The sequence below is a fragment of the Panthera leo genome, chromosome B3, assembly GCF_018350215.1.
Source record: "Panthera leo isolate Ple1 chromosome B3, P.leo_Ple1_pat1.1, whole genome shotgun sequence".
Taxonomy (NCBI): domain Eukaryota; kingdom Metazoa; phylum Chordata; class Mammalia; order Carnivora; family Felidae; genus Panthera; species Panthera leo.
This window is the reverse complement of record NC_056684.1, coordinates 7,061,901-7,072,565: the sequence shown is the minus strand read 5'-3', so window position 1 is coordinate 7,072,565 and position 10,665 is coordinate 7,061,901. Positions and strand designations below refer to the sequence as shown.

Below are 10,665 nucleotides of genomic sequence, written 5' to 3'. Positions count from 1 at the left end.
CAACTCACTCCAAATCCCAGAAAGAGAAATGCACTCCTGGTCCTGTCTGGACTTACCCTCTCCTGGTGGCCAGGTTTCACTCCCAGGGTGGCACTACTGCCCATGAAATCAGCAAGCCTCAGCTAGGGGACATCTCCATCTGCAATGAGGGGAAAGAGCACGTGCAGGAGGTACATGGGAAGGAGGGCATTGTCAGGAGGAGACACCTCAACTTTGACCTCGGAAAGCAATCTCCCTGACCCCGGGGAAGAACACAAGGCTACGTCTGAAGCAGAAACAGAAATCCCAGTCCGCTAGCTTACATCACACGGGCCCATCTGTTCAACCCAGAAGGCTGTGTGAGAGGAAACCAGGGAGCTGGGAGCCAGGACTGGGAGCCAGGGAGCCTTGCTAGTGGAACCACTATCCTGTGCAGACACAGGCAGGCCTGAGACGCTCCCTCTCTTCCACTCATTTAGCAAATGTTCCCTGGGTGCCCTCCGTGTGCCAGCGACCAGTGATGACTCAAGCAACACAGGGAGGGATCAAGAGCCCCAACGCAGAGGCAAGAGATCAGCATTCTCCTCCTGCACCCTCAGTGCCGTTAAGACTTGGGGCCAAGTCCTGTGCGGCCAAGATTCCACCATTGATAAAAGGGAGATAAGTCCAACCTGCTTATTCACATGACTCAGAACAGATATGATTAAATTCTGCTTAAATATAAAATGTTTAAAAAAAATGAAAAAAGAAAATAAAAACCAAAAGAAAAAAACAAAGGAAGAAATTATTTCCTAGGCTAGACTTTCATATCAAGTACAAAGGGAGAAAAACACAAAATGGACAGAGGCTAAGACACTGCACAGAACTCGTTTTTTCTTTTTTTGCCTGAGCCTAGAAGCTTTCACAGACCTCAAGGCTTTTAGAAGTTCAGTTTCCTTCCCTGGGTTCTCTTTCTGGGCCCAGGGAGCCAGCTGATTCACTATGAAGTAACGCAACACTCAATTATCAGCTTGGACACAAGCGAAAGGCGCCCTAAGAGACGGCCCTCTCTTCACAGGGAAAAGCCAGTCATTCTCAAAGGAGAAATCAGCCAAGACCCACACAAGAATAAACTCGTTTATTTCTGAGTTGGTTGCACGATGTTCCCTGCAAAGACGGAGCCAGCACATAGTGTCCTTGAGGCCCCGGTCGCAGGCCTGTTCGAGCACTGTCCACAGCAGCACTGTTAGTCAGAGGTCCAAGAGAAATCTCCTAACCTGGGCCAGGTACTTCGGTTTCAAATAGTCGCCCAGCTCTTCCTTACAGACCCAGACATGCTGGCCCTTCTTCCAGGCCTGGGAGAAGTCTCCTCTGGTTAGGAGCAGCGCTTTGAAGAAGAATACTCTGGCCCCGAGGCTACTCTCGGTCCGCATTGCCTGAGGGAACTTGAACTTGTAGTGGCCACAGGGGGCGTTTCCCAGGAACTTGGCTTCCACTTTTTTTTCTGAAGGGGGGGATGGGGAAGAAACAGAATTGGAAGATAAGGACACACCCACCTGTTCACTCTGGCTCCCCAAGTCACAGGGGGTCTCTGTGAGAGCCATTTCCCATGAGAGGTAAAAGCAATCCCTGGGAGTGAGGAGTGAGGAGTAAGGATGAGGGTCATTCCTGAAGAGCCTCTTCCCGTCTCCATCCAAATGCTCCTGGCCCGTGGCCTCGGGCTCCGGCTCCAGATGCGCTGGGTCCATCACACTTGCCAGGATACTGCCTTCAAACTGAAGTCAGCAATGCAGTTCAAATGCCACTACCTGGAGTCACAGCACCAAGCTTCTAGACTCAGCCCGGCCACTGTCTGCTGATGAAGGACCGAGACACTTGGTATCTGTAAAGCAAAGCTCATTAGCCTCTTAAAGGGAGGGTTACTTGAAAAGCATGAAAAAGACCCAATTTGACTTCCGTAGGGTGAAAACATAACCAAAGTTAAAAGACAAAGACAGATGGATAGATATTATCTGCAATCTATAACGAAGGGTTAACCCCAACCAAGCATTAATTACTAAATGGCATCTGGAGAACTGGCTGAAGAGGAAAAATAAAGCTGGATTCCACCAATCTCAGTCCTCATATCAAAATTGACACCATACAGACCCAAGATTTAACAACAGACATTTAACTTTCATAAAAGCATTGTTCATTCTGGATCACGGATGTTTAATACTTCCTGAATTGTTCTGTCTCTTCAAGTTTTTCGTTAATGAAAAAAGAAGCCAAAAGAGTACTAGAAAAAACTGTGGGATACTTTCCGTATCATTTTCGAGAGGGAAAACCCTAACCAAGACACAAAATTCAAAAAATCAGAACAGAAAACTATGTATTTACATAAAATTTTTACCAGGAAAAACAAAGCATAAAAGTGAAAGATAAAAATGACACACTGAGAAAAATATTTTTGACACGCTCCACAATAGAATATCTTCAGGTGTAAGAAGTACTTAGAGATCAATGAGGAAGAAGCCAACAAATCTAGAAGAAAAATGAACTAAGCATATAAACAGGACCTTCCACACAAAAATAAATATCACTGACCTATAAACTCTTTGAAAGATGCTCAGTCTTATTCAATTAAAGAAACGTAAATTCAAACAACAACGTGTCATTATTACCCAAATCCCAAAACTTTGAGCTATAAGCTGCCTGTCAAGGATAAGAGAAAAACCAGCACTCTCGTGTATGTTGCCAGGGTAGAAATTAGTATTAACCGTCACCTTTGATGAGAGTTATCAATTTCAAGTAGGCGTACCCTTTCATCCAGAGACTCTGCTTCTAGAACTTGATCCCCCCAGATGGCTTCTCTGCGCACATGAGCAAAGGCGAGTATTAGTGGATGCTCACTCCAGCTTATTTGTAAAAAGCAACAGACTGGTAAGGAGAACTGCGGTACAAGCCTATTATGAAACCACTGGCTGGTGTCAGAAAGCGTAAGCTATGGCTTCCCGCGCTGATACAGAGAGATGCTTACGAGCTGAGAAAACGGAGGCATGGAACCGTGTTCCTACTACGTGGAGAACAAAAACCGGACAGGATATGTATGTGCTTGTGATTTCTTTTTTGTTTTCTCATTTTTTTTTAATATTTATTTTTGAGAGAGAGACAGAGTGTGAGCAGGGGAGGGACAGAGAGAGAGAGAGGCACAGAATCTGAAGAGGGCTCCAGACTCTGAGCTTTCAGCACAGAGCCTGACGTGGGGCTCGAACCCACAAACTGAGAGATCATGACCGGAGCCAAAGTTGGACGCTCAACCGACTGAGCCACCCAGGCACCCCTGTGCTTGTGATTTCTAACAGGATACACCAAAAAGTGTTAATGGCGTAACTGCTCTGAGACAGAAAATTATTTCTTATCCTATATTACATTTACTAGGCACCACATATAATGAATTGCTTCTCTCAATACTAAAACCAAAACAAACAAAAAACACTATTAGCATCACATGAGGAATTTATGTATGAGGTGAGCTCACCTGCAACACACACACACACACACACACACACACACACACACAAATGTCAGCAATGGGTATCTACCGGTGATGGAGTTATTAGAAAGTTTCTTTATACTTTCCTGAATTTTTCACTTATTTCAATGAATATGTATTATTTCTCTATAATCTGGAAAAACAGATTAAAAATATAAGCCAAACAATATGAAAAAAGAAATGGTTCATTATAAAATGAGCAAAGAATCTAAATACGCACTCACAGTGGAGCCGTGGTGCTCAGTAGGTTAAGCATACGACTTCGGCTCAGGTCACAGTCTTGCAGTTGGTTAGTGAGTTCAATCCCCACATCAGGCTCTGTGCTGACAGCTCAGAGCCTGGAGCCTGCTTTGGCTTTTGTGTCTCCCTCTCTCTCTGCCTCTCCCCAACTCAAGCTGTCTCGCTCCCTCTTCCAAAAATAAATAAACAGGGGCGCTTGGGTGGCTCAGTCGGTTGGACATCCAACTTCGGCTCAAGTCATGATTTAGTAGTTCATGACATCTGAGCCCTGCACTGGGCTCTGTGCTGACAGAGCCGAGCCTGGAGCCTGCTTCAGATTCTGTCTCCCTCTCTCTCTGCCGTGCCCTGCTCGTGCTCTGTCTCTCTCTCACTCTCTCTCAAAAATAACAAATAAACATTTTAAAAATTAAAAAAAAAAATTTAAAAATAAACATTAAAAAAGTTTAAATAGGCACTCACAAATAATAAACACTTGAAATGCCAATAAACACTTGAAAACATGGTCAATCTCACTAGCAATCAGGAAAACCCTAATCCAGAAGAGATGTTTTACAAAGATAGGCAAAAATTAAAAAGAGATGATTACATATGTTGGTGGGGTCTAGACAAACAGACACTCCACTACACCACTCCTGAAAAGGTCAAATGTTACGGACACTCTGCAGGACAACTGGGTCGTACTTATCAAATCGTTAAGTGGCCATCCTTGAGCATTTAGCCCACCTCTAGGAATTCCATCTTGCAGAAGGACTTGGGAAGGGAGGTGCCAACAAGCAGGAAATAAATGGACTCCGACTTTTACACGTACATATACTTTTATATTTCGTGAGCTTTTCTTCGCCACTTTAATCATTTTGTATTATTTACCATTTTAATAACTTTGCAATCAACACATTTTGTTTGTTATGCACCCATTTAATGTCAGTACCTCTTTTATACATTTCCCCTCACATTTAATTATTGCAACAGGAATATTAAAAGGAGGAAAGTGGGTGCCGAGATGGAAGCCTGTCCACGTGGCTCACAGGAGGCAGAGCTGAGCCAGCATCAGTCATGACTGTGTGAGAGAAGCAGAGGATCTGAACACAGTGATCCTGGCGAGAAACCCAGATGCCACCTCCTAGGTGACAGCTGAGGACATGGGAGCACAGCTAAGGTCCCCACCCACTCCATTCTGTCTCACCCCCTCTCTTGCAGATTGGGGAAGGCCCGACGGGGCTGCTGCTTCGTTAGCACGTGCTTGTGCCGGTGGCAGGGCAAGTAAGGTGACTGGGAACCGATCCTGCCAAATCTACATCCTCGGTAAACACGCGAGCAGTGAGCCAGGTACCTGATGGGAGCTGGGATGATGGGGAAGAACAGATACTGTCCGTCCCTCCAAGGGAGTCAGAATTCTAGCTGGGGAGAGAAATGTGTCGATAAACAATTGCCAGGCGATGGAGGAAGTGAAAGGGCGTATTCTCCACTAGAACACAAGCTCGCACAGAGCTGGGGTAGTGTCCTGTTCGTCGCTGTGACCCCACTGCCTGAAGAGCATCCGGCAAACGGCAGGCTCAGAGTAAATGTTTGTTGCATAAAATGAATAAAGGCACACACAAATTCTATGGAAGCCTAGAAGGAGGAGTAGCTCTGTCTACCAAGGGGCTTGGAGAAGGTTCTACCACGGAAGGTACAATGTACAAGCTGAGTCTTCAAAATTGAACAGTCAGACCAGGGAGGAGTAAGCCGCTCCGGTCAGAGACCAGCATGCCACAAAACAGAGACGCACACATGACCACGTTATTCGAGGAACGCAGAAGGTCTGCTGGGTTGGAATTCAGAATATACGGCGATGTGTGGCCAGATGGAAGACCGGCAACCTCAGGACCAGAGCAAACGGATTTGTGGGCCATGCTCCAAAGTCTGAACCTTTATGGGAAACCCAGGCAGAGAAGGGACAAGGGACCTGTGTCTGAACGCTCATTCTGGCAACACTGAAGAGCATGACATGAAAGCAAGGGGGAACTTTTTGGGCAACTATTTCAAAGGTCCAGTGCAGTGGTTCTCAACGACCGTGACTTGACTCCCCAGGTAATACGTGGCAACATCTAGGGACATTTTTGGTTGTCATGGCTGTCACACTACGGGGAGTGGAGGACGGGCGAGTGCTACTGGCATCTAGCAGGTAGAGGTCAGGGATGCTACCGAATCCTACGACGCTCAGAACAGCCCCCACAAAGAATTACCCAGCCCCAATGTCAACAGTGCCAAGGCTGAGAACCCCTGATCTGGTGAGAAGCAAAAGGGGTGACAGCTAAAGCTGTGAGAATAAAGAGAGGAATATTCAGACCAGACAGGACTCAAGAAGCTCTGGAGGTCAGACCGAAGCCAAAGAGAACTCTGAGGTTTCTAGCTGGGTAACTGAGTTAAGTGTCGGGCCAGTAAGCAAGGCTGCCAGGATAAGAAGAGGTGCAAGCTGAGCGTGGCAGGATTCTCACTTTTGAAAGTACACACTAAAATTTTAAATGGGGGTGGGGGGAAGCAGAGAAGGAACAGGGATGGGCCTGCCAGCGTCCCCAGAGGGTATTTGAGCAGCCCCCTAGATTTGTGTTGAATTGAATGCTTGCCCCTCAAGCCAACTATTTGAAGATAAGCAAATAAGCCTCTTTCATAGAAAGTCTGGGTACTTTTCAATTGGCTGCCTCTGTGCTGGGCCCTGAGGCAGAACCTAAATCTGAGGAGAAACAGCTTCATCAAGGATAATACAGTCTGTCAAATACTGAGCCACCAAAATATCTTCCTCAAAATGACAGCAGACAGCCAAGGAAATGAAAAATGTCCTCATTTTCAAAGAGACACTCAAACTTCAAAGCTAATTTTAGAACACAGTGACTTAGAAACAGAGGTTCTAGAAGGCTGAGTACTTCTTCAAGATCTGAAGTATGGGCTAAAGAGTGAATCTGTGACAGACCATATTCTAAATATGAAAGAGCTAAAGACACTTCATGTCATTTAGCCTCTCAGCACAATGCTGTAGCTTAAAAAAAAAAAAAAAAAAAAAAAAAGAGGAAAAGATAACTCTACACAAAGCAGATCAGGAAAACATCCATCCTATGCAGAGATTAAAGAAAATCCACTTCCTCAAGAAATCCAGATTAAAATAATCAAAAACGTGGGAAAAGAGAAAGCCAAACAGCAACTCCTGATCTGTTTTATGAACAATAAATAATGAAGCTTTCAGTGGTGTAAAAACTGAAAACCATTTTACTGTAGATATTGATCCTGCAAATACTGTCTGCACTGTTAGTTTCACTGGTGTTCCAAATGGAGACAGAAATCCCACCGAAGGCAACGAGTAGGACCCACCAAGACGGCAGGATCCGTCGTAGCGACCCACTACGATAAAGTATTTCACAACAGTGGGCTCAAGAGAAGATCTGGGCCAACGAAACCAGGAAAAGTACTAGAACAATCCATCCCTGTGGAATACGTAAAAGCGTGGAAACCTGAAGATGAATGTTTTATACTCTGTTGGGAAGACAACAAGTCTTACTGAGAAGCTGAAGCTCTCCGCTCTTCAGCTACGAAAGCAGTTGTTAAATTTACTGATGAAGGGCAACCACGAAGAAGCACCACTTTGCAACAACGGTCCGCGGAAACAGAGGCATGCGGGGAGGAAGGACATACAACCACACTCCTGAGTTCCGCAGACGAGGTGAAGGCCAAACAACAAGATCCACTCGGCCAAGCCAGCAGTTTCTCCAACCTTCCTGGTTTGGCACTAAGACCCTCAGAGTCTTTATAAAGAAAAGGGCCACTGACTGAAACTTCAAGATCCAAACCTGTAGAGGGACCTCTTCCTTTCCCTTCAGAAGCAGCTGCCATGTGGATGTTAGTAGTCAGAGAATGAAAATGTAGATTTTAGGGGGGAAAAAATTCAACCCACACAAAGCGTAGAAAAAAATATATAGAGTTCAATAAAGCGAATACATTTTACAAGTGAAAGAAAGAATTGTTTCTTCTGCCATCAATAAGACCGATGTGCTATAATATAAAGAAAGAAAAGAAGACATAAGAATTCTTTCTAGCTGAAATGTTTAGAGACATCAAAGTTTCCATCAATGACCCACCTCCAACCCTTAAAGCCATCCTCGTAAGTCAGCCTGGGACTGAGTCGGAAGGGAGTCTTGTGAGGTTCAGAGGAGGGCAGAGAACTCACCTGACAGTGTGGCCAGGGTTCGCTCAGCTGTTCCTCGGAGGGTCTCCCCAGGCTGCCACTCGGCCTGGGGAAGTAGCCACACATCCTTGTCTCCAAGCTTCTCTTTGACCAATAGAACAAGGTTCCTGTCTAGCTTCCGGTGCAGCGAGGTTCTGTCGTTCTTTTCATCAGCTTCTGTGAAGAAAAGGGGGTCAAAAAAGACAAGAAGTCTGTGATCTGCCAGAACCAAGGAGAACAGAATTTTACAATCTTCCTTTGAGGCAGACTGTACCTCGAAGCCACAACATCTGTCCTCTTACAATCAAATTACAACCCTGACGCATCTAATTCGTACCTCTTTCAGGGCAGGGTCTCACAATCTTGAGAAAACTACAATGTAAGAAGAGAAGACCAAAAGCTGAACTTCTCCTTTGAGGAGCACAACACAAAGTTCTTTGAGCCTTTGGAAAAGAAGCTACACCCACACTACTTCAAACACCACAACTTCGCTGGGTTTGACACTATTACTGACTTCACTAGGCCCGACTTTCTCTGTTCTTCAGTCTTCACGTATGAACTAAGATAAGAGGGCTCAATCCTCTGCTTTAGGAAGGATTTCAGATAAAACACAGGAAACTAATGGGAAAGGTTTAATCTCCCTCCTGTTCTCACTCACAAACTGGAGTTAAACTCAGGTAACATTCATGAAGTTCAACTGAGAGAGAAGAGGCTATCCCACCAGCACCCTTACCTCCCACTCAAAAATAACAAAGGCCTTTAAAAATGATATTAGCGCAGATGTGAGGAACAGGGAAAATAATTTATTCTTCGCCAACCTGAAAGAAGTTTTGCAATTACTTGTTACTTACAACACAAAGTAACGGCTAAGCAAATGTTCTCTGTCTGGGAACCAAAATACCTAACCACCCCCTTCCCTTGTCTCTTGCTGGCCTGAAAAGACCACAAACCTGTTATGCGAGCTCCAGGTTTGAACTGTAGGAATTTCTGCTCCCATACATCTTCCAAATCCTGCACCAACAGTACATTCTGTTCATCTGCTTCTTCATCATACAAGTCAGCTTTCCTCTTTGCCAGTCGCTGGGCTTCATCCAAAGCACGAAGCTCATGGTCTGAATACATACTTCTCTCTACCTCAATCTGGGAAAATTAAAAGGACAAAAAAAGAAAACCACAGGCAGAGTCGAAAACAGAGCTATAGCACGCTTGACAAAGAACTTTACCACTCATCATAACCAGACATACAATCAAAACACCATGGAAAAAGAACCAAAGAAGAAAGGTCACCTGCACTTTGGGCTTGGGCTACATTTGCTAAATGTTAGAAGGTGACTGAAGGTCAAGCTGCTTCAAAGAACAGAAAACTGGGACAGGCATTTCCTGCCCACTTACTATGCTCCGGTCCTGTCAGTCTTCTATCAAAATCTCATCATGGGTTTTCCTGCCTCACAGAATTTGTACAGGCACTGTCCCCTCTTCCTAGAATGTTGTCCCTCATGTTTTTCTAAGAAATCCCTGCTTATCCTTCAGATTTCAATTTAAATATCACTTTCTTGGGGAGATATTCCTTGACACCGCCCATAAAATCAAATTAGATACCCCTGTTAAACCTTTTACAGTATCCTGTATCTTCCTTTATGACACTTAACAAGATCTGCAGTTATACAGTCATGTGATTATTTGGATACTGACTTGGTCCACCTCCGCTAGACTGAATAGTCTGAAAACCAAAGGCATGTCTGTCTTACTCACTACTGCGTGCCTACCACTTAGCACAGTGTCTGTACAAAGCAGGTGGTAATGGGTTATCTATAAAATGATTAATAAAGTGTTTGCAGAATAAACTAATAAACCAAGTAAAAAGCACAAACTAAAGTTTCGAACTCTCAGTAGCCAAGACGCAAAACATCTCAGACTCTGGGAAAACAACCACCTTCAGTCAGTATCTGAGGGGATTTAAGCCTCTCGCAGCCACTACACTGAATACTTGCCCTTGTTTTCTCACTTGGCCCTCAGACAGCCTTGATCGCACCATTTTATCGATGTGCCCACTGCCTTCTCCTAAAACATCACATCAGACTCTCTCCTCTCTAAATTATTGACGACCTAGGAGAGAGACGTCCGTCTTCTTCACCACCGCATACCTAGCGTGTGCAATGAAAAGGGAAACCATTCTCCAAGAGCTGCCTAACGTGACAATAAAGAACAAGGAAAACAAACTATCTTTTAATGAACGCCTTCTATGCACCAAAACAACCAAGGAAGGTAGATACCAGTGCGCAGGTAAATACCCTGAAGTTCTGAGAGGAGATAAGACTTGCCCAAGGACACTCGGACTAACTGGTGCCGGAGTCGTGATGGAACCCAGGCCCACGTGTCTCTATTGGTTCCCCCAAGAGCCTCCTAGAAGCCGTGAGCTGCGCCTCAATCCTACCTGCTGTAGCAGAGCCGCCATCTCTTCCTGCAATGGGGTCAGCGGCTTCGAGACCAACGGTGGCCGCTGCAGGCACAACGCGCCCACCAAGCGCCATGGAGACCCGCTGCTCAAGGGTGCGGCCGCAAGGGCCAGGCTGCGAGAGCCAAGGCTACCGGCCCAGTGCCCCTCGAACCGCCGCCAGCCCTTCGCCGCCTCTAACAGAGTCCGCCTTACGGGCGCCGCCATTCTTCTGCTCTCCCACAAGGTACCGCGGCTCCCCGCGGCATCCTAGGCCAATCCCATGCTCCCACAAGGCAGCGC

At 45.6% G+C, this 10,665-nt stretch overlaps 1 protein-coding gene across 1 annotated transcript; it reads right to left on the bottom strand.

Moving 5' to 3' along the window:
* Positions 1 to 1,081: 1,081 nt before the first annotated feature.
* On the bottom strand, positions 1,082 to 10,665 carry MRPL46 (mitochondrial ribosomal protein L46). Its single transcript, XM_042941049.1, has 4 exons — positions 10,363 to 10,665; positions 8,879 to 9,068; positions 7,932 to 8,105; positions 1,082 to 1,462 (listed from the first exon to the last, which is right to left on the bottom strand). Exons 1-4 carry the CDS (start codon positions 10,588 to 10,590, stop codon positions 1,209 to 1,211), a joined length of 846 nt encoding a protein of 281 aa, XP_042796983.1. The 5' UTR covers positions 10,591 to 10,665; the 3' UTR covers positions 1,082 to 1,208.

Coding starts and splice junctions, on each gene's coding strand:
- MRPL46 (XM_042941049.1), bottom strand. CDS start 10,590: ATGGCGGCGCCCGTAAGGCGGACTCTGTTAGAGGCGGCGAAGGGCTGG. Junction 8,106..8,878: donor ACCTGGAGCTCGCATAACAG/GTTTGTGGTCTT, acceptor TTTTCTTCACAG/AAGCTGATGAAAAGAACGAC. Junction 1,463..7,931: donor AACCCTGGCCACACTGTCAG/GTGAGTTCTCTG, acceptor CCCCCCCTTCAG/AAAAAAAAGTGGAAGCCAAG.